The sequence below is a fragment of the Microcaecilia unicolor genome, chromosome 1, assembly GCF_901765095.1.
Source record: "Microcaecilia unicolor chromosome 1, aMicUni1.1, whole genome shotgun sequence".
Lineage (NCBI taxonomy): Eukaryota > Metazoa > Chordata > Amphibia > Gymnophiona > Siphonopidae > Microcaecilia > Microcaecilia unicolor.
The window spans coordinates 15,498,786-15,522,621 of NC_044031.1; the positions used below are offsets into that span (position 1 = coordinate 15,498,786).

General features: G+C 45.5%; 1 protein-coding gene across 1 annotated transcript in view; it reads left to right on the top strand.

Moving 5' to 3' along the window:
- Positions 1-23,836, top strand: part of LOC115477517 — an 881,049-nt gene that overhangs the window by 820,799 nt on the left and 36,414 nt on the right. Inside the window, 1 exon segment of the mRNA XM_030214839.1 lies at positions 12,303-13,367. Within this exon segment, the coding sequence (XP_030070699.1) occupies positions 12,303-13,367 (1,065 nt within the window).

Genomic DNA, 23,836 nt, shown 5'->3' on the forward strand with positions numbered 1-23,836 from the left:
TCACATTGAATTTGACTAAATCCTCAGCCCTGGAAATAGTGGAAGGACGCCATAACCGCTGGAAAACTAAACTCCCATTTAAGTGGGCTGACTCTCATATTAAATACCTAGGAGTGCACATACCAACTAACTTAGAACACCTGGATGAATCAAATGTGCAACGTATGCTAACTGACAGTAAACTAAAGATGCAAGCTTGGGCAATGTTGCCCATTTCACTACTCGGGCGGATAGCCCTGCACAACATGATAGTGGCACCAAAGTGGATTTATATCTTCCAAACTATCCCGCTCTACATGACTCGGAAGGACGAACAAGCGTATAATAAAATGTTACAAGGATTCCTTTGGAAAGGGAAAAAGGCACGACGAGAGAAGGAAAAATTCTAGACGGTCCTTAGTGGAGCGCATGATCTGGTGAGGGACGTTATGGTACTCGGGCCGCTTGATGTGGCCATAATATGATCAGTTTTGACATCGACCTTGAAGTAACTGTACACAGAAAGTCAAATACGTTAGCGTTTAACTTTAAAAAAGGAGACTATGATAAAATGAGAAGAACGGTAAAAAAAAACTTAGGGGGGAAACCGAGAGAGTAAAAACTGTACAACAGGCGTGGACGCTGTTCAAAAATACCATCCTGGAGGCCCAGGCCATACATATTCCGCGAATTAGAAAAGAAAGACGGAAGTCCAAAAGACACCCGGCCTGGTTGAAAAGTGAGGTGAAGGAAGCTATTAGGGCTAAAAGAAACGCCTTCAGAAAATGGAAGAAGGAACCGTCTGAAAATAACAAGAAACAGCATAAGGAGTGTCAAAGCAAATGCAAGGCGCAGATTAAGAAGGCCAAGAGGGAGTATGAAAAAAAGATAGCATTAGAGGCAAAAAAACATAGTAAAAATTTTTTCGGTATATTAAAAGCAGGAAGCCGGCAAAAGAATCGGTTGGGCCGCTGGATGACCGAGGGGTAAAAGGGGCGATCAAGGAAGACAAAGACGTAGCGGAGAGACTGAATGAATTCTTTGCTTCGGTCTTCACCGAGGAAGATTTGGGTGGGATACCGGTGTCGGAAATGGTAAATCAAGTGGACGAGTCGGAGAAACTTACTGACTTCACGGTAAACCTGGAGGACGTAATGGGGCAGTTCGGCAAACTGAAGAGTAGCAAATCTCCTGGACCGGATGGTATTCATCCTAGAGTACTGATAGAACTGAAAAACGAGCTTGCGGAGCTACTGCTAGTGATATGCAACTTATCCTTAAAATCGAGCATGGTACCGGAAGATTGGAGGGTGGCCAATGTAACGCCCATTTTTTAAAAAGGCTCCAGAGGAGATCCGGGAAATTATAGACCGGTGAGTCTGACGTCGGTGCCGGGGAAAATGGTAGAGGCTATTATTAAAAACAAAATTACAGAGCACATCCGAGGACATGGATTACTGAGACCAAGTCAACATGGCTTTTGTGTGGGGAAATCTTGCCTGACCAATTTACTTCAATTCTTTGAAGGAGTGAACAAACATGTGGACAAAGGGGAGTCAGTTGATATTGTGTATCTGGATTTTCAAAAGGCGTTTGACAAGGTACCTCATGAAAGGCTACAGAGGAAATTGGAGGGTCATGGGATAGGAGGAAATGTCCTATTGTGGATTAAAAACTGGTTGAAGGATAGGAAACAGAGAGTGGGGTTAAATGGGCAGTATTCACAATGGAGAAGGGTAGTTAGTGGGGTTCCTCAGGGGTCCGTGCTAGGACCGCTGCTTTTTAATATATTTATAAATGATTTAGAGATGGGAGTAACTAGCAAGGTAATTAAATTTGCTGATGACACAAAGTTATTCAAAGTCGTTAAATTGCGACAGGATTGTGAAAAATTACAAGAGGACCTTACGAGACTGGGAGACTGGGCGGCTAAATGGCAGATGACGTTTAATGTGAGCAAGTGCAAGGTGATGCATGTGGGAAAAAAGAACCCGAATTATAGCTACGTCATGCAAGGTTCCACGTTAGGAGTTACGGACCAAGAAAGGGATCTGGGTGTCGTCGTCGATAACACACTGAAACCTTCTGCTCAGTGTGCTGCTGCGGCTAAGAAAGCGAATAGAATGTTGGGTATTATTAGGAAAGGTATGGAAAACAGGTGTGAGGATGTTATAATGCTGTTGTATCGCTCCATGGTGCGACCGCACCTTGAGTATTGTGTTCAATTCTGGTCGCCGCATCTCAAGAAAGATATAGTAGAATTGGAAAAGGTGCAGCGAAGGGCGACTAAAATGATAGCGGGGATGGGACGACTTCCCTATGAAGAAAGACTAAGGAGGCTAGGGCTATACAGCTTGGAGAAGAGACGGCTGAGGGGAGACATGATAGAGGTATATAAAATAATGAGTGGAGTGGAACAGGTGGATGTGAAGCATCTGTTCACGCTTTCCAAAAATACTAGGACTAGGGGGCATGCGATGAAACTACAGTGTAGTAAATTTAAAACAAATCGGAGAAAATGTTTCTTCACCCAACGTGTAATTAAACTCTGGAATTCGTTGCCGGAGAAAGTGGTGAAGGCGGTTAGCTTAGCAGAGTTTAAAAAGGGGTTGGACGGTTTCCTAAAGGACAAGTCCATAAACCGCTACTAAATGGACTTGGAAAAATCCAAAATTCCAGGAATAACATGTATAGAATGTTTGTACGTTTGGGAAGCTTGCCAGGTGCCCTTGGCCTGGATTGGCCGCTGTCGTGGACAGGATGCTGGGCTCGATGGACCCTTGGTCTTTCCCAGTGTGGCATTACTTATGTACTTATATGCCTGTCTCACTTTTAAGCATTCCAGCGGAGTATGGAGGACTGGGTTTATTAAGCTTAAGATATCTCAATATCGCCAGTGGCATGAGAACTATCAATGATTGGTACAGGCAAACTGAGGACTACGCTAATACCGGTTTGGAACTGAGTCTATCACCTGGGATCCATTTCAGCAATTATTTACATGGGACTGGGGCCACTATCCCCTATGTTTTAAAGCACTCTTGGATCATGAAGACTGCAATGGCAGTTTGGAGATGGGTGTGCCGTTTGCATCATTTCTCAGCAAAGATAACACCGTTCCTACAAATATGTGATAATCACGCCTTTGCACCAGGGAAAATATACCCAACCTTTAAGAGATGGAAGAGCAAAGGGGTTGTATACCTGCTTCAAGTGGTGACTAGAGAGGGTCGAGTGAAGTCCTTCCGGGACTTACGAACAGAATATAGCATACAAAGTAAGGATAACTTTTTCTATGCACAGTTACGCCATTATGTGTCACTCATGGACATCTTTGACAGAAGATGTTCAGGAGGAGTTAACATCGGCTTTCTCCCTTGAGTCTCAGCAAAGAGTACCAATGTCGTTCCACCATCGACATATACAAGATACAATACCAGAACTGCAATACCACAAGCTGGCACAAGCCTGGACCACGGATCTTCAAGTAACAGTAAAAGCGGCACAGCTTAAAACCCATATACTGGCGATCAGAAAAATGACGGATTGGACTGTACACTGGGAGTTACAATATAAAGTGGCCTTGCGCATATATATACCACCGCATCGGGCTTTTCATATGGGGCTTTCACCTTGGGGGGAGCGCCCGAAATGTGGACTGAGTGGAGCAACCTTGGGCCACATGTTTTGGACATGCACTGGTATCCAGAAATTTTGGAAAATGATTACAATGAATGTCTCTGGTATGTGGGGACAAACTTGGAGGTGCGACCCGGCCTTCCTGTTTGGAGGTTTAGGCCTAGGGCCCTCACCCCGGAAAGGATATACGGCGTTTGTGAGGAGAGCTATAATTGTTGGGAAACAGACCATACTAGCCAACTGGTTATCAAACCAGTATCCCACATAGCAACAGAGGCATTCTCGCATGTTGATGCTGGTGCGTATGGAGCGACTGGGTATTAAAAACTTTGATTCTGAGCAAGGTGTGAAATTCCAACAGCGGTGGAGTCCATTTTGGGATACCATGAGCCCCGCGGCCAGAAGTTATTTACTAAATATTTGATTAGGTTGGACTGAATAACCTGGGAAGACATTATATCCCGCTGCAGAGAGGCAGGGTGATGGGGAGGGGAGGGTGGTTGGGAGGTTAGGGGAGGGGGAGGTAGGGGGAAAACAATTGAAAAACAAGACATGCATATGAATCTAGAGAACAGGCTGTAATGAAAGCGATAAACGGTTCAGGTATGCTGTTATTTTGACTCAGATTCCCATGTTAGATCAGGACTATTGTTGTATAGAAGATAATGTTTAAGACGTAACACAGCTGTTAACTTTGAAACAATGCAAATGACAAATGTAATATGAGTAGAATATACTTTATTTTGCAATTTGATAATAAAAAAGATTTAAACACAACCAGAGAGCATTTAAAAGTCTGTCTTTTAATGATGCCGCATGTGCAGAAATCATAGCCTTAAGTATAGACAGTTATTGAAATATTTTCACATGTATTACACCAGAATATGCATTCATACATGCATTGCAAAATGAAACAACAACTTCTACAGAGTACATCCAAAACTTCATTTGTGTTTTCTCATTTCCATCTTCGAAAATCTCAAATATAAAGATCAGAAGGACCCAAAGCAGTCCAAAACGAAGAAAGTCAGAAACAACACAGCTTATAGGAAAAAAAAAAACATTTCTATCACACATTAGCCCAAGAAAAGTCAGGTTCAATGTGGCTTAGATTTGAAAATACAGTGAGACAGAATAATAGAATTTACTTATATCATGGGAACAAATAGATGGATATGTCTGAAACGTTTAACAAAGTTGAGATTTATTTATGCCATTTACATCCCACGTTATTGTTCCCTCCTGCCTCGTGGCAGCAATACTGCCCGAACGGCCCTGACTGTTCACCGCTCCCTGAAGCCGCCTATTCGGACCGACTCCCATCGCAAATGCGACCTACAAACCCGATTTAATTGGAGGTGAGCTGCCCAGCGAATCAGCTGTTTGCAGCCTTTGCAGACGGACTACCTTACAGATAATCAGCTGAACAACACGTGCCATTGCCACAATCGTATAAAGGGTCGCCAGTTTTCCGCAACATCTTACCCCTATACCAAAGGACACAAATAAAAAAACAAATGACATCACCAATTATCATCCAGTTGCATCCATCCCACTTATAGTTAAACTGATAGAGAGTTTAGTGACCAAACAGCTCACTAACTATTTGGACAAATTCTCTTTATTACATGAATCTCAATCTGGTTTCCGCCCTTCCCACAGTACCGAAACTGTGCTGGTCACCCTACTGACCAAATTCAAGAACGAAATAGCCTTAGGTAATAACATACTCCTACTCCAATTCGACATGTAAAGTGCATTCGATATGGTCAACCATAGTATACTTCTTCGACTTCTAGATCACTTTGGAATTGGTGGAAATATACTTGATTGGTTCAAAGGCTTTCTGACCACCAGGTCATACCAAGTTAAATCTAATACAAATATATCATCAGCATGGAAATCAGACTGCGGAGTTCCTCAAGGTTCACCTCTATCACCAATACTCTTCAACATATTAATGATCCCATTGGCCAAGTCCCTATCAAATCAAGGTCTTCACCCGTTCATCTATGCTGATGACGTTACAATCTACATCCCTTTTAAACATGATTTATCAGAAATCTCCAATGATATCAAGAGTGGATTGAACATCATGCACTCATGGGCAAACTCAATTGAAGCTGCCTTATCCTCTCATCCCAGAACAACAGTTATAAACCAACAACCTTATTTACTCCAGATCATTCCCTTTCCATCTCTGATAGTCTCAAAATATTAGGTGTTACTATCGATCGCAATCTTACACTTGAGTCCCAAGTCAACTCCACCATAAAGAAAATGTTCTATTCAATGTGGAAACTCAAGTGTTTAAAACCTTTCTTCCCAAGAGATGTTTTCCGTAATTTAATTCAATCAATGAAATTATGCCACGTCGATTATTGCAATTGAATCTATGTGGGATGTAAGGAACAACTCACAAGGAAACTCCAGACGGCACAAAACAGAGCAGCCAGATTGATATTTGGTAAGACACGATTCCAAAGCGCCACACCACTCCGTGAGAAACTGCACTGGCTTCCTATCAAGGAACGGATCTCTTTCAAAATCTGCACCTTAGTCCATAAGATTATCTACGGTGCAGCCCCAGGTTACATGATTGACCTAATCAATCTCCCAGTCAGAAATAGTACCAGTTCATCATGGTCTTATTTGAATCTCCACTACCCTAATTGCAAAGGACTAAAACACAAGACAACCCATGCGTCCAACTTCTCTTACATAAGCATGTGCCTGTGGAACGCACTGCCACAAGTGGTGAAAACAACTTATGATCACCTAAAATTCAGAAAATTATTAAAGTCTCTCCTATTCAGAAAGGCATATCCGAATGACCCAACTTAGGTGACTCAACCCTGCAACACTTCACTATCAAAGATTGTATTGAACATTGACAAACCCTTTTACCTCAAACCCAACTTGATTGAATCTTATCTTCCCTATACCACTATAACATTCTGTACTATTCCCATACCGAACTTGGCGAATGCCTTCACAGTATTATGTAAGCCACATTGAGCCTGCAAATGTGTGGGAAAATGTGGGATACAAATGTAACAAATAAATAAATAAATAAAGATATGTTCAAAGTGCTCCAGCGACCCAACAACTTAGCGACCCTGACAACTTAATGACCCAACGCTCCGGTTTGTAATCATCCAGAGATCTAGGATTAGACGGGCCTCCTTCACCACACAGAGGCCGGCCGTCAGTCCAACCACGTTGCCTGACAGGCCTTACCTCGTGGCTGCAACGCTGTTTGACCAGCCCTGACTTCCACCTAACACCGCCTGTCTGACCTGACTTCCATTGCAGTTAGATGGATGATCTCACCCAGAATCGTGAGTTAGAGCGGACTATTTGACCGTCGGATCTTAACTAAATCCTTAAGGGTAACGTTAATCTTTCCTGGCCTCTGACACGTGAGTACTGGGACCTCTACTGTGCTGTTAACGTCCCAACTTACGATCGGTCAACTTCACCAATCTTAGATTGCTTCTACCTATGTCCTCTACCCAGCCTTAATCATCTGTTCCTGCCTGAATCCTCTTCCCAGCCTGAATCATCTGTTCCTGCCTGCATCCTCTTCCCAGCCTGAATCATCTGTTCCTGTCTGCATCCTTTGCCCCGGTCTGCATCGTTTTTTCCTGCCTGCATCCTCTACCCGACCTGTATCGTCTGGTCCATCCTGCATCGTCTGTTCCTGCCTGTTTCCTTTGCCCTGACCTGCATCATCTGGTCCGGCCTGTGTCCTTTGCCATCGTCTGTTCCTGGCTACCTGCCCGCTCCAGCCTCCATCGTCTGTTCCTGCCTAGTGCTTAGAGTGCTTGCTTCATCTGTTCCTGCCTTCCTGCCTGCTCCAGCCTGCCTGTGTCCTTTGCCATCGTCTGATCCTGCCTAGTGCTCTCAGAGTGCTTGCTTCATCTGTTCCTGCCTACCTGCCTGCTCCAGCCTGCCTGTGTCCTTTGCCATCGTCTGTTCCTGCCTAGTGCTCTGAGTGCTTGCTTCATCTGTTCCTACCTACCTGCCTGCTGCAGCCTGCACTACCTGCTCCAGCTTGCATCGTCTGCTCCAGCCTGCTTCATCTGTTCCTGCCTACCTGCCCTCTCCAGCCTGCATCGTCTGTTCCTGCCCACATTCTCTGCCCGAGCCTGTATCACCTGTTCCTGCCAGCATTGTCTATTCCTGCCTGCATTGTCTATTCCAGCCTGCATCATCTATTCCAGCCTGCATCCTCTGCCCCAGCCTGCATCGTCTGTTCCTGCCTGTGTCCTCTGCCCCGGCCTGGATCGTCTGTTCCTGCCTGCATCCTCTGCCCACATCACCTGCCCTGCCTGCATCGCCTGTTCCTGCCTGCATCCTCTGCCCCAGCCTGCATCACCTGTTCTTGCCTGCATCCTCTGCCCCAGACTGCAGCTTAACCAAGAGGATTGGGATTTTAATGAATATACCTTCATAATTGCTCACAGCTAACGTTTCTGGTCGGCTGCTGCCTTCTATCCATTATCTTCATCTCACTGTTCTTCAAGATCTTACCGACTCTTTTGCTAGTTACTCTCTACTACTGCTTCTGCATATTGCATTACCCTATTTTGTATTTATCTTATATTTATCTTGTATTATTGAATTGTATTTATCATATTATTGGCTACTACTTCTTAATGCCTTTACTATCCCCCTCCTAGTTTGCTCTGAACCTACCTGAACCTCCACCCCCTTCAGTTTATTCTGAGCATTTCTGTACAAAAAAAAAAAACCTTATTATTATGGCTCCAGTACACCTGCTCTTCTTGGCACTATCCCTTCCCAATCTGTTTCTCCTTACGAAACCACTTCCCACCTTTGGAGCACATTATCTTCCCTCTGTATTCACCATCTCTCTATCCCTCTCTTCAACACCTCTTTTTTTCCACCCCCTTCTTCACAGCTCTCAACCTTCAACACTTCCTTCCATTCACCCCTCGCCTTCTTACCTGAATACATCTCGCCTTCATCGCTGTCGTCATACCTCTCCTACTCTCCTCCGTACTCTCCTACTCCTTCTCCCCGCTGGTGACATTAATCCCAATCCTGGTCCCCCTCATCAGCCCTCATCCTATTTGTGTAGGCCTTACCGTGATACCTCCAATCTTATTTCTAGTCCTCTCCACCCCCCTTCTTTTCTACCCTTCTCTTGTGCTCTATGGAACCGCTCTGTCTGCAACAAACTCTCCTATATCCATGACCTCTTTATCTCTCATAACCTTCATCTGCTTGCCCTAACTGAAACCTGGCTTCACCCTGAAGACTCTGTTTCAATTGCGGCCCTATGTCATGGAGGTTATCTCTTCTCCCATACTCCTCGCTTGGTTGACCGTGGAGGCAGTGTAGGACTACTACTCTCATCCTCCTGTAAATTTCAACCCATTCTTCCACCTCAATCTCCCCCCCCCCCCAGCGCCCTGGGTGCATGCCGCTGGGGGGGGGGGGGGGGGTGCCGCGCGCCTGTCGGCTCAGCTCATTCTCTGCTCCCTCTGCCCCAGAACAGGTTACTTCCTGTTCCGGGATAGAGGGCGCAGGGAACGAGCGAAGCCGACAGGCGCGCGTGCAGCACTCCCCACCCCCAGCAGGTAAAAATGCACCGGGGGGATGTCCTTTCACATTGGGGGGGGGGGGTCGCGCTGCACCCGAGGGGGCGGTGCATCGGTGATCCGCCCCGGCTGTCAGCCACCCTAGGAACGTGGGTTACCATTTTGTGTCCTCTGAAAAAGAGAACACATGTCACGCCCCCTGCCACGCCCCTTTCGTATCCTCATTCCACTCCCTATTCCCCTCCCCCCCCCCTCACTTACTATCTAGCCCTGGTGGTCTAGTGACGTCTTTGGGGCAGGAAAGACCCCCCCCCCCCTCCCTCTTTCCTGGCAGGAGGGCTGCCTGCATCCTCCTCGGTCTCGGCTGGGGATTCAAAATGGTCGCCGAGAGTTGAAGCGGCCTCGCGAGACTTCAACTGCCGGCGGCCATTTTGAATCCCCAGCCGAGACCGAGAAGGATGATGGACAAGGGAGGCAGCGCTCCGGCCAGGAAAGAGGGGGCTCCTTCCTGTCCCAAAGACGTCACTAGACCACCAGGGAACATGGTAAGGAAGGGGGGAGGGGAGACCAGAGACCTAGTGCGCCGATCGCCCGCAGCACCACGCGCCCACGTGCAGAAATCCGGACAAGCGTGCGGGCAAAATCCGCCGGACGCCCCGGACATGCCCTCAAAAAGAGGGAAATCCGGACAAATGGTAACCCAGGCAGTTATTCAAAGATTATCACAAGCGCATCCATCACATTGCAAAAGTAAACAACAACTTCTACAGAGTACATCCAAAATTTAATGTTTATTTCATTTCTAGCTTCCAAAATTCCAGACAGTAGATGTACAGATCTGTATATTGCACAAGCCGGCATGTCTGAAAATATAGTGAGATTAATAAAAATGCAAAAAGCAATAAAGAAGGACAATTTGGATGCATAGGTTTACTTGCTTTGAGTGTACGGGAATGACGACTACGCGGGGAAGGGGAAACTTAGATTATCCTAAGTGCCTTCAACCTTTTGACGTCACTTGGTCTCCTACCTATTAAACCTCCTTGGTGCTGCCTTTCTCTGCACTCATTTACTGCATGTGCCGCCCAGGAAGTGACTCTATGATGTAACTCACAAGGAGGTTAGACTGAGAACACAGCATGCAAGTAGAGGGGAAACCACGCCCCTCCCATTGATTGGTCACAAGACTCTGAGGCAAGGGGAGTGGATGACAAGAAGATCCCGCCCCTCCGACACTGTGATTTGTCACGTTCCAACTAGGGTGGTCCTAATGGTCCAGGGGTTCCTTCCTGCTTCTCTCCACCAGGTAGACCCTGATTCCCATTTCCCAGCACTGACCCAACAAAGCCCAGATCTGCCCCCAGGGATGAAGGGAGTTAGAGCTGGAGCTGTAGAGAAGGGCAGGAGAATGGCTCTTGGGGTTTGTGCTGAGCAGGTAGGAGACTGGCAGGTGGTGGGCAGCAGGGGATGCAGTGCCAGGCAATGCCACACACACACACACACACACGCCTGGCACTGCTCAATCCATTCCCTGCTGTAGCCCCTCAGGCTCTTCTTCCTCATTCTCCTCCCCTCAATGGCAGGAGGTGGGCAGCAGGGAATGCAGTGCCAGGCAATGCCACACACACAGAAAGCTTTTCTTCCTCATTCTCCTCCCCTCACACTGGCAGGAGGTGGGCAGCAGGGGATGCAGTGCCAGGCAATGCCACACACACTGCTCAATCCATTCCCTGCTGTAGCCCTCAGGCTCTTCCTGATTCTCCTCCCCTTACACAGCAGCTGCTGCTCTTCTTCCTGATTCTCCTCCCCTCACACTGGCAGGAGGTGGGCAGCAGGGGATGCAGTGCCAGGCAATGCCACACACACTGCTCAATCCATTCCCTGCTGTAGCCCCTCAGGCTCTTCTTCCTCATTCTCCTTCCCTCACTGGCAGGAGGTGGGCAGCAGGGGATGCAGTGCCAGGCAATGCCACACACACACAAGAAGAAATGAGCCTGGCACTGCTCAATCCATTCCCTGCTGTAGCTCCTCAGGCTCTTCTTCCTCATTCTCCTCCCCTCACTGGCAGGAGGTGGGCAGCAGGGGATGCAGTGCCAGGCAATGCCACACACACACAAGAAGAAATGAGCCTGGCACTGCTCAATCCATTCCCTGCTGTAGCTCCTCAGGCTCTTCTTCCTCATTCTCCTCCCCTCACTGGCAGGAGGTGGGCAGCAGGGGATGCAGTGCCAGGCAATGCCACACACACACAAGAAAAAATGCGCCTGGCACTGCTCAATCCATTCCCTGCTGTGTAGCCCCTCAGGCTCTTCTTCCTCATTCTCCTCCCCTTACTGGCAGGAGGTAGGCAGCAGGGGATGCAGTGCCAGGCAATGCCACACACACAAGAAGAAATGAGCCAGGCACTGCTCAATCCATTCCCTGCTGTAGCCCCTCAGGCTCTTCTTCCTCATTCTCCTCCCCTCACTGGCAGGAGGTGGGCAGCAGGGGATGCAGTGCCAGGCAATGCCACACACACACAAGAAGAAATGAGCCTGGCACTTCCCTTTCTTCCCTGCCTGTGTTTCGCCCTCGCCGACGTTACGTCACACAAGGGCGGGACACAGGCAGAGAAGGAAGGCCGACGGGAGCTCAGCTGATCTGTGTGCTACCTGCGTTTTGCCGATGTAAGTTCAATACCGAGGAGAGGGGCTGGGTGCAGGGGTAGCCGCGCCCTCGGGGGGAGGGGCAGCAGCGAGGGGAGGGTGCCTTGCCAAAACCCCATACTAGCCCGTTTTAACGAGCTCAACGGCTAGTGAGAAGAGAGTTGACATTTGGTGTTACAGAAGGATGTTGGATTGCATGGTAATGGAATACATGATAGTAATATAATAGAAGGCATTGTTAACATTTCTGGATATATGTATGAGTTTCACATGATTTTTTCTTTGTGGTATATCTTGTTGAAGAGATGGGTCTTTAGTAGTTTACGGAAGTTGGTCATGCAATCTATTAACTTCTGGGTATCTGCATATAGTCCTTAATTAAATTATTAACAAGACTCAGATTTTAGGAGGAAGTGACGTCAGCTCCTGGAGATGGCTGTTTAGCTAAATTGAAGTGATCTGTCTTCAGATAACGAAATCGCAAGCGCTATGGCGGCGAAGAAGAAGCTGGCCAAATTCAAATTCGCGTCCGAGGCTCCAAAACCGAGCGGGAGTGCAGGAGCGCGAACGATGACACGAGGCTCCAAAATGGCGGTCGAGGACTACGAATCTGACCCGGACCTCGAGGAGAACGGGGCAAGTGACACAGAAATCTGCAAACAGGATTTTGTAAGGTGGTTTAAAGAGATAAAGACTGAACTGGTAACAACTAGGCGCAGCCTGCACACAGCAGTTGCGGAGTTGCGGGAGGAAATGAAAGAGGTCGGTAACCGGCTGGCAGAGGCGGAGGAAAAGACTGAAGCTGTCTCAGCAGAGGTTCGGGATTTGCAGAAGTCTCTTAAATTGGAACAGCAATCTAAGCTAGAGATGGAGATGTTGCTGGAGGACTTGGAGAATCACTCACGGCGGTGCAATTTGAGATTCAAGGGGGTTCCGGAGGAAGACCAATTTAAGGACGCGGCCCAGACGGTTAAGGATATATGCGCCTTCTTATTACAGCAGGACACCAGCTCTGAAGAAGAAGTAAGGGGGGAGCCGGTGGAAATCGAGAGGGCCCATAGGAGTCTGGGGCCCCAACGAGGTGGAATGCCGAGAGACATAGTAGCTTGCTTTCACAAGTTTACTGTGAAGGAAGCGGTGTGGCGGAAAGCGAGAAATATGGGAGAAATAGAATGGAAAAATGGGAAAATCAAAGTGTTCCAGGATTTGGCAAAGAAAACACTACAAAGGAGGAGAGACTTCAAAGAAGTCACGACATACCTTCAGAAGGCTGGTCTGAGGTATCGGTGGTTACATCCCTTTGGAATACAAATTACTGTTGGGAATAACACCTGCAGACTACAAACTCATCTGGGGGCATGGAAACTCCTGCGTGACATGGGGTGTACAGATTTGCCGAGAGAGGTGGAGGATACACAGCTGCAGAAGCCACGTAGCCCGGCTCGAAAGGAGCAGAATGGATGGCAGAAGGTTACCAGACAGAAGGAATATCGATCACAGTCTGTGGGGCGATCGGAGCTTGAAAATGAAGATGGTACCTGAAGAAAGTCAAGTACAGACTTTTAGGTTTGAAGTTTGGTCTGAAGACAGACAAGCGGGGTGACCTGCAGGTTGTTATTGGTTGTTGTATTATGGGATAGAGTTGCAGGGGGGGAAGAAAGGTCGGGGAATGCTGATGATTGAGTTAATGGTTACTAAGCGGTCCTCTGGGGAGGGCTCACTTCCTGAGGGGCAAAACTGGCAGACGGGGGTGATGGCCAGTTGAGGGCAAGGCCCATAATTGGGAGGACGGGGGGAGGGAACCAGGGGAGGGGGGTTAAGGGTGGGGTCATGGAATATAAACGGTTTGAACAGTCCTAATAAGAGGAGCATTATTTTTAGGGAGCTGCGCAGAATGAGCTGGGACATAGTTTTCCTACAAGAAACACACATTAGGTCGCAAGATACACATTTAATACTCAACAAAGGTATGGGAGAAGGCTTCACGCTGGCGGACCCCAAGGGGAGCAAAACGGGGGGGTTGGCAATTTTTGTGAAGGATCATTTGCAATTTGTTAAAGAGGACATCTATAAAGAAGGGGAAGGGAGATGCATCGCCATTAAGGGGAGAACAAATGAGGGCCCACTCACACTTATCAATGTTTATGCACCCAATGCAGGTCAGGGGAGGTTTTATGATCATCTCAGGCAAGAATTAGCGAATTTCGTGGAGGGTAAGATTCTCCTGGGGGGGGGGGATTTTAATTATACGGTAGAAGAGATTGACCATTCTAAAAGGGGAGTGGGTGGGGGGGGGGGGGAGCTAATCGATGTATGCTGCGTAAATTGATGAGGGACTTAGATCTAATCGATGTGTGGCGACTCCAGCACCCAGCCCAAAGAACATATACCCATTACTCTCATGCTCAGAGCTCCTATGCACGAATTGATATGATATGGTGTAGTAGGGAGCTATGGGCCGCAATCCATCAGACAGAGAGTGAGAGCATTCATGCCTCAGATCATGCCCCAGTCTGGATCGCACTGAAGGGGATGGGACGTAAGGGTATGGGAAAGCTGTGGCGCCTTAACGAAACTTTACTAGATCAAACGGCAGACTGTCAGGAAATTCGAGAAGCCATTAAAGAATATCTAGAATTTTATGACAACGGAGAGGTGGGGGTGGGAACTTTGTGGGATGCACTGAAGGTGGTGACCCGGGGACACCTTATTCGAAAAGGGGCTTTTAGGAAAAAGGAACGAGAACAACATGAACTACAGGTGCGGAAAGAGCTGGCAAGACAGTGTTTTTAATTGACCTCTTTTAGACCCCTTCTGGACTTTTCCAAATGGGGAGGGGAACATCTTAAGTTCATCCAGAAGATTCTTTATAGTTTCCCTCCAATCCCAGGGTGGTTGGTTCTGGGGAGGCATCAGAAGGCGTAATTCAAAACTGATCCCCATGACCTCTGCTTTCTGCCTTTCTGGATCTAGGTATATTCTGGGCCATTTATGTTCCCACATATAGTCTATTTGAATCTATCAGTATTTTGTGCACAAAATGAGTGTCTGGTGTGTGTTTAGTTTAGTTAGTAAAATAAGTGACAGGTAAGGAATACTTGAAAATAAAGACCGAGATAGGTTTCAGATAGAAGGCATTTATTCTTACCAAAGTTTCAAATGAGTACAGACATCGGACAGATTCTGGGTTCAATGGCACAGCGCTCTGCCGTCTGAGATGCGTTGGGGACAACTCCCAAATTAAGCCCAAATCACCCTTCTTTTATACTCTTATCTCCCAATAGAAGTGTATGGCTGGACCTATTTTGGGACCTGTTTTTTTCAAATATTTCTCAATTTCTGTGGTTAAACTGTCGTGTCCTGCCATCTGTTGTTCTGTACCCAACTCTTTCCGTTCCAGCTATTGCAAGTTATTTCGCAATTTCCTCTTTTGTCAACATGTTTTTCTCTTCTGCCAGAACATCTTATTCTTAGCATATCAGTTTCACTTCCCCTTTTTCTATTATCTTATGATCTAAGTTTCATCTTATAGAAAGACAAACTCCATTTTAATAAGTGCTACATTCAATTTGTACCTGGCCTAGTCAGTGCTTTTCAGCTGCACAAAGCTATGTAGCTTGGCCTACCACTATTCCAGTGGATAGATCTTAGGGTAGAACACATATTAACTTGCAGGAAAAGCAAGTCCTTGCTCAGCCAGTCATAGATCTTTAATCCTAGCTGGTATTTTTACAGCCTGAGTCCTAACATCTGGCCTTCCACCCTTTCGGTGGGCATCCAGTGAGGGCCTCTTGCTGTAGTATAATTATACATTCCCCACTTGTCACCCCCTCTGGAGAGGGGTGACACAAAGCTCGTCAAGCTTGTCATCATCCATTCCAGAAGGTGGTAAGCTATCAAACGAGAGGGGGAGTTTTGGTCTTACTAATTGTTAGAAGGTATGGTGCAAGATAGGAAACTTCATTCTCAGGTGATATATTATTTGGGCATATGGAATTCCCTTTATATTACCCAATCCCTTGGGCCTTAATCTTGATGTTACCCCTCTTGAGGCTAACTCAAACCTGTAGTGAGAGAGGTTTTATGAATGGGACAAATCCATGAGTTCATCTGCAAAATCTCATGAAGTATAGGTATGTGGGTAATAGCAATTTAAGGTGGATCGTACTAATAAACACTTTCAGGTTTTTCTATGGCTTCTATTGTATCTGTTGCATAGTGCATGGGGAGATAATCTAATGTATGTATCTCAGTGGTCTTGGGAAGGAATAGTGGTTTTGATCAAGCATTGTTATGGTGGCTCAACAAATATATGGTTAGTACTCAGATTGCAGGCTGTTTTAGGTTGTAGGTATTCAGAATCCTTAAACAGGTCAGAATTCTTGGACCTTACTATTACTCATCATTAGCATCCAATCATGAGCACTAAAAAGTGGATAGCAAGTATGAGGTTGTCTTGTACAGCAAAAAATGGTCTATCCTAAGAAAATTTATATTAACAAAGGTCATGCATGGATCTTGACATATGCATAAAGACCTGAAAGTATGGGAAGCATTTTACATATCCGTTACCCCACTTGGAGCTTAGTCAAACCTACAGAAAGACATGCAACTTAAGTAAGCCTACACCAGAGTTAAACAAATGCATAACTGGTTGATACTAACAGGGTTTACACCTACATTATGATACCTTAGCCAATATTAGGGTTTGATGTTACCCTTGTATCTGAGCAATATCAACTCCAATTTAAATTACATAAACAGAAAAAACGGGGAAACTCTTAGAAAAACAATTAGAACAATACAGGAAATATTAGGAAAATAAAAATAAAACCTTTTCAATACATATAGACAGTATTACTGCTAAACTGAAAATAAAACAAAATATGAATCTATAATGTCCATAAACAGCAACAGGAAATCTCAAGTTAAGTATCAGTTCTGAATTCTCTTTCATCGATCATGGTTGAGGTGGTGGAAGCGCTGAAGAATCTGGACGGAGATCTGGGTTTTCAAGCTGGCCTGCTGAAGGAAGTGGCTGGTCTTGAGATGGTTAGGCTGGTAACATCTGGTTCTGCGGCTGAGTAAACCCAAAACTTGTGGTCCAGTAAGTTGCAAGGTGTAAAGATTATTGCCACAACCTTGGGGGATCAAACATCATTTGGTCCTGGATAGATCTTGAAGACGTACTTGTGGTGTACAAACTTGGATCTTTCCATGTCTTTATTCTAGGCATATACCATCAAGTCCATCAAGAGTCAGAGGCTGGCAAAGGAATAAGCAAAATAACTGTATGCCTGAATGATACATTGCTATATCTTGGTGGGCATAATCAGTGTGAATTGAATAAGCAAAAATAATATATAAATGTCAAGAGAAATGAAAGACAATGTAAACATGGAGAAATCAGTGCTAATTAAGTGCAAAAACAAAAGGGAAACCATAAGGGTTCAATAATGAAAAGCCAATTTACATAAATAGCAATAATATATATGAAAGTATATCTCCTGATTGGTAGGGGTCAACTGCAACCCTCTTAATACTAGGAATTGGGATTTGCATAATATATCCCCACTTCTGGCTTGCATAATGTGCAAGACAGATTGGTTATCTTTACGAAGACATGATCAAATAACAATGGTAAAGTATATGGAACAAAAGAAAAGAGTACAAAAACCAACAATAAAAATTGATTGTGCCAGTTATTGATGTATGGAGGGTAATGCGTTGCAATCTATGGCCAGTAGGTATGGAATCTTCACCTGCGATGACTAACATTCACCAAGAGTTGAGCCCTCAGCTGCAGGAGGCCAGCAGGACTTACGAGTTAGATGATTCAGAAGGAAGGGTAGAGGCCAAAGCTTCTTGCAACTCCAAAAAATGGAGAGCCTGTCTCTTTTGCTCATGGACCAATTGATGCATCTGTTAAAAATCACGCTCAATAATGTCTCGTATCTCACACCGGGTAATGTTGGGGTTTGTGCATCTGTCCTTCAATCTAGCGATTCTTTGCTGCAACATAGCCTTCAGATCAGATATATTATCGGGTAGCTCTTCTTTGCTAGCAGTCGTCTCCTCGGTGAGGGACGTCAACGGGATTCCTGTATCTATCTGGGGAAAGGCAAAACTTAAACAGACCAGTAGTGCAATTTATGTGGTAAATTTATTGAATGAAGTCATAATGCTAGGAGGCGTCATGAAGAACCATTGCGTAAATACAAGAATTAGACAAGGGGTTAGGAGGCGGGTCGTGGGTATAAATGGGGGCCAGGGAGGAGGATATGAGGGAAAATCGGAAGGAGGAAAATGGGAGAAAATAAAAAGGTGCAAGAGTCGGTAGAGCATCAGAGAGGAGGGCCGTGAGGTGTATCCCAAGTATGGTGTGTCCCCAAAACAAAAAAGCATCGAAAATGAAAAATTAAAAAAATGAAAAAAATGAAAAAAAACACTCTGAAGGGTGTAAAATAAAAATAGGCTTAATAAAAAAAAATAAAAAATAAAACCAAATATGATACATCTGAATTGCAGCAAGGCATATTCAGAAGGCAATGCCAGAAAAAGGTTCCTTGAAAAAGACAAATAGAAAAAACATTCAAAAGTTATTGACCTTCACATAGAGTTTAAGTAACCCTTTTTAATCAGACAAAGAAGTAGAAAGAAGCATATCGCTTCCAGACAAAACCACCACGTGGCTAGAGTTAGTTGAAGCAAGGTGTTAAATACACAAAGCATAAATTCCAGGACCGCTGCACACAAATAGTTTATACCAGTGTTTCTCACAATCACTCACAGTGAAAGACAGAGAGATAAAAAAGTGCAATAGTTGGCATTCCAGGGGTTATTGTGATAACCTGTTTTAAATAGAAAGGAATCAGAAAGTGGAATGCATAATTTTCCTTATTTATGTCTGAAAGCTTTACCAATTCTTAATTCAATAATACTACAAAATCTATGATCAGCGCAAAATGTTCCCCCAAATGGCCAGTTCAAGGGAATATTTCTCGCATTTATTCCATAAAACCGATATTGGTTATTAAATATTGCTTCTTTCTTAGACAAGGAAATAATGAAAAGCTTTCAGATACCACGCATACCATAAAGAGATTTCAAAAATAAAGGCTTTATATTCATGAAAAAACTAAAGAAGTGAATGTAAACAGCGTAACAGTTAAAGCAGAAAACATTTTAACAATGAGCAATACACAGCTTTTATTTAAAAAGGGATCCCGTATAAAGTAAAATGGCATAAATAAGTCAGTTCAGGTATATATAAAAAAACATAAAATAAATATCCTCTGGGGATCGCTCATCCCTGCAGTTGATAAGAACTCCCCAGGGAAGGTATGCATAGAAACAAATAAATAACTCGCTGACTTAGTTAGGTCATTTGTATGGTACCATAAATATACACATGCAATTCAACCTAGAGTAATATAAAATAAAGACATGTTACCTGTAATAGAAACAAAAACATCAAACCAACCCATATACAGATAAATGGTTTCTGGATACTAAATGAGGAGCTGAGTTTTCTAGGTACACGTAGTCGTGGTCGTGGACAGACGGCTGCGTAATAGCCGCATTGCCCGAACTTGAGCTCGGGGCAGATTACGGAATGGTTGAGAACACTGAAAGGCATAATGGCCATACTGCTGGCAGCGATAACACAGGACATTTGTAAAGCGATCAGGACTAGGCCGGGAACGGTAGTCTCTAGGTCGTCTAGTGGAATCAGGGGGCCCCCGTGGGGGACCTCGCTGAGGTTGGGCGCGGCGGCCACGATTATCAGGGTAATCATTCCTACAGTCTTGGCGATGTGGGTTATCTAGCGAGGGGAGATCACTCGGTCGCCTGCGGTCTCTCTGTGGCTGTCGTATCTGCATCCGGGAGATACGTACCGATGGGGAGTCTGAAGGAGGTTGACGGTATTGACTATGAGGAAAGTGCCAGCACAGACATTCCATAGCGTAATGTCCCAATTGGAAACAACGGTTGCACTGTACTTCAGCTCGGTGGTTGGGAGTAGGCTGAGAGCGATAGTCCCGGCACTGATTGTTAACACTAGGACCATTGAATTTATGTGGAATGGGTGAATCGCCTCTTGCAGGGGGCCGTCTACTAGGTCGTGGATTAAGAATAACCTCACCAGGTATCAATAACAATGTCAGATCGACAGTGTCTGGGATCACGTAATCAGTGATAGTCGATACCCATCTACTGAGGATCTGATAGTGGAGATGACGGGTGGAATCGGGTGTGTATGTGTAAATAAAGTTTAATAACCTTTGCAGAGTTTTGGTATTAAAGGTGCCCTTACGGGGCCACGAGAGTCCAGGCTGAAACTTATTCCAGGAATGCCATATTTGGCAAAACTTTATAAGATTTATGTGGTCTCCTGGGAAGTGATTTATCACTCTCTCAAGAGGCAGCATAATGAATTGGGTACCAGAACTCTGGTATGGTAGAACACCGATATCTGGGTTGTGTCAAATAGTATTGGCAAATCTTGTCTTATAAAACGCCTATATTACTACTATCTGTTACTATTATCTCCAAAAAAAAAAAAAAACCGAATATACAATGGCAAGCTTAATAGTAACACATGCAATAAATGAAAATATACTCATGATTCGTGCAATGTAATCTCCAGGGCAGAAAATCAATAGAGAAAGAGGACAGTTGGCGGGATCACTACGCCCTTTTGAACTCTCGGTAGCATAGGGAGGTCAACCGCAAAATAGAAAGGATTGTTCCAGAAAGTCCTTACCAGAGATTTGAATAGATGTCAGATCACCAGTATCTGGTGTTGCGGAGAGGAAGATATGACATAATGGGTAGTGAACAACATCACCCAATATGTATAACCACGGGACCTAGTGAGTAAGTGGTCTACAAATGAGATTCAGACCTGTAACATGCTATAGAAAAAAATGAACTATTGTAATAATATATATATTGACCAGACCTAGAACCTGGTACAAGGTCAGTGGTTCAAAGAGCAGCTTCAGAGATAACAGGGAGATCTTGAAATGATAATGTGCTAGCAGTTTACAAAAACATGCGATGATTATCCTGATAGTAGAACATGCAGAGACATAACACAATCATACTCACACATCTATTAATGTACACCAACATAGGGACCTAAAATAAAAATAACTAATTGACAGTTCCACGCTTTGACCACAAGTGACATTAGGAGAAAGCAAGACAAAAATTGTAAACAGAAATATGCCTAGAGAGACAGTACAAAAGTAAATAAATACGTAGTGTCAGCTATTATATATTTATACTACTCTACCCCTAATTAATGAAAACTACTCCCCAGAGTGTGCTTCTAAAGGCATAAAGAAACCCCGTTTCCCTGCCTGCCAAGAGCCAGGGCCGTGCCTAGGGTCTCTGGCGCCCCCCCTGCAGACTATCAATTGGCGCCCCCCCCCCCCGTGAAAATGATCACGCCCCCCCCCCATGAAAATGATCGCTCACCACTTGCCACACTGAAAGGAATTGTCAGCAATATTCTTAGAAACAAATTGGTATACATTGCAAAATAAGATAGCAGATGTAAATTCTCAAAGTGGACATATTCCAAATGCTAAAATGAAAATAAAATGATTTTTTTTCTACCTTTGTTGTCTGGTGACTTTCTTTTTTCAATCATGCTGGTCCAGTATCTGATTCTGCTGCTATCTGTCCTCTTAACTCCATTTCCAGGGCTTCCTTTCCATTTATTTCTTTACTTTTCTCCTTTCTTCTTCATTTCTTGCTCTATATCCATTTCCAGCAATTTCTCCTCTCTCCCTGGGTCCTGCCCTCCCATCCATGTCCATTCTTGTCCCTCTCTGCCCTTCCCTCCTCCATCCATAGCCAGCAATCCTCCTCTCTCCCCTCCCCTCCATTTCCAGCAATTTGTCCTCTCCCTGGGCCCCCATGTCCATCCTTGTCCCTCTCTGCCCTTCCCTCCTCCATCCATAGCCAGCAATCCTCTCTCCCCTCCCCTTCCAGCAATTTGTCCTCTCCCTGGGCCCTGCCCTCCCATCGATGCCTCTCTGCCCTCCCATCCATGCCTCTCTGCCCTTCCCTCCGCGCCCTGGGGCCTTTAAATCTTTTACTTCTGGTCGCAGCAGCGTCAGTGAAAGCGGAGCGCTGCCGACATCTCCCTTCCCTTTGCGCTCTTGGTTCCCTCAGTGTCCGCCTTCTTCTGACGTCAGAAGAAGGCGGGACACTGAGGGAACCAACGAGTGCAAGGGAAGGGAGACGTCGGCAGCAGTGGCGTAGCTAGGGTAGTTGACACCCAGGGCCGGTCATTTTTTTAACACCCTCCCCCCCCCCCAAATCCAGTACTAGGCATACCGAGAATACAAAACACGACCTATAGAGCAATTTTACCATACCATAAGCAGTCGTTTCTATGAGTCACACAAGGAAAAGGAAAGCATCTTAAGCACTACAGTGAGCACTAGAACATCAATTCACCTATTGTAAAACGAAACCAGACAGAATAGTACAGATCGTCGATCCTGCACAGTCAATGCCAACTGAAAGCCATGTCTTTTTCACAAACACAGATACACCCTAATCCACTATTGAATAAGTAATCATAAACTTTCTATTTAGACAAAAATTAAACTGAACCCCCAATGCCAGACTCTGCATACAATGCAACGCCACTGAAACAGAAAATGTCTCCTAGTACTGTGCAAAATATAAAGACAGCAGATGTAAATTTGAAAAAACTAACAAATACCAATCACCACTTTACAAATTAACAAATAGAAATAAAACAAATACAGAAAATAAAATAATACCATTTTATTGGACTAATACATTTAACTTCCAGAGGCCAAAATCTCCTTCCTCAGGTCAATACAGTATAGTGCTCTTACAGTATCCTATCCTGATCTGAGGAAGGGGGTTTTGTTCTCTGAAAGTTAAGTCAAAATGTATTAAAATTAGTCCAATAAAAAGATTACCTTATTTACATGTTCTATTTATAAACATTTATTAACACAGCTACAATACTATATCCTAAAGCAAAATAATAAAAATATATATTTACAGTTTGTTGTCTTTGGTTTCTGCTTTCCTCATCTTCTTTTCACCCTTCCTTCCATCCAGCATCTGTCTTCGCTCTCTCTCTGCCATCCAGTGTCTGCCCTCTCTAATGTGCCTTCCATCCACCATCTGCCCCAGTCTGCCATCTCTCTCTCCCCCTTCCATCCACCATCTGCCCTCTCTCTCTCCTTTCCCTCCAGCATTTGCCCTCTATCTCTGCCCCTTCCATCCACTGTCTGCTCTTTCACTCCCTTCTATCCACTGTCTGCCCTTTCTCTCTGCTCCTTCGATTCACCATTTGCCCTCTCTCTTTCCCCCCCCCCATCCATTCAGGGTCTGCCCTCCCTCTCACTCCCCATTCCATCCAGGATCTATCCCCCCTCTCTCAATGCCCCCTCTTTTCGGCTCCCAGTTCCCACCTGCGGCTGCCCCTAGTTCCAGATCCATTGATTCTCCCATCCACCTCTGCCCCAGGCATGACCCCATTCTCCCTCCTGCTCACTTTTCAGACCCCAGTTCCAGATCCATGCCCCTTCTCCCATCTGTCTCCCACCCAGTCCCTTCTGCCCATCCGAGTCCCCCTCACCCCATCTGTGTCCCACCCAGTCCCTTCTGCTATCCAAGTGCCCCCACCCTCACCCCATCTGTCTTCCACCCAGTCCCTTCTGCCCATCCGAGTCCCCCTCACCCCATCTGTCTCCCACCCAGTCCCTTCTGCTATCCAAGTGCCCCCACCCCCCACCCTCACCCCATCTGTCTCCCACCCAGTCCCTTCTGCCCTCCGAGTCCCCCTCACCCCATCTGTCTCCCACCTAGTCCCTTCTGCTATCCAAGTGCCCCCCACCCTCACCCCATCTGTCTCCCACCCAGTCCCTTCTGCCCATCCGAGTCCCCCTCACCCCATCTGGCTCCCACCCAGTCCCTTCTGCTATCCAAGTGCCCCTCACT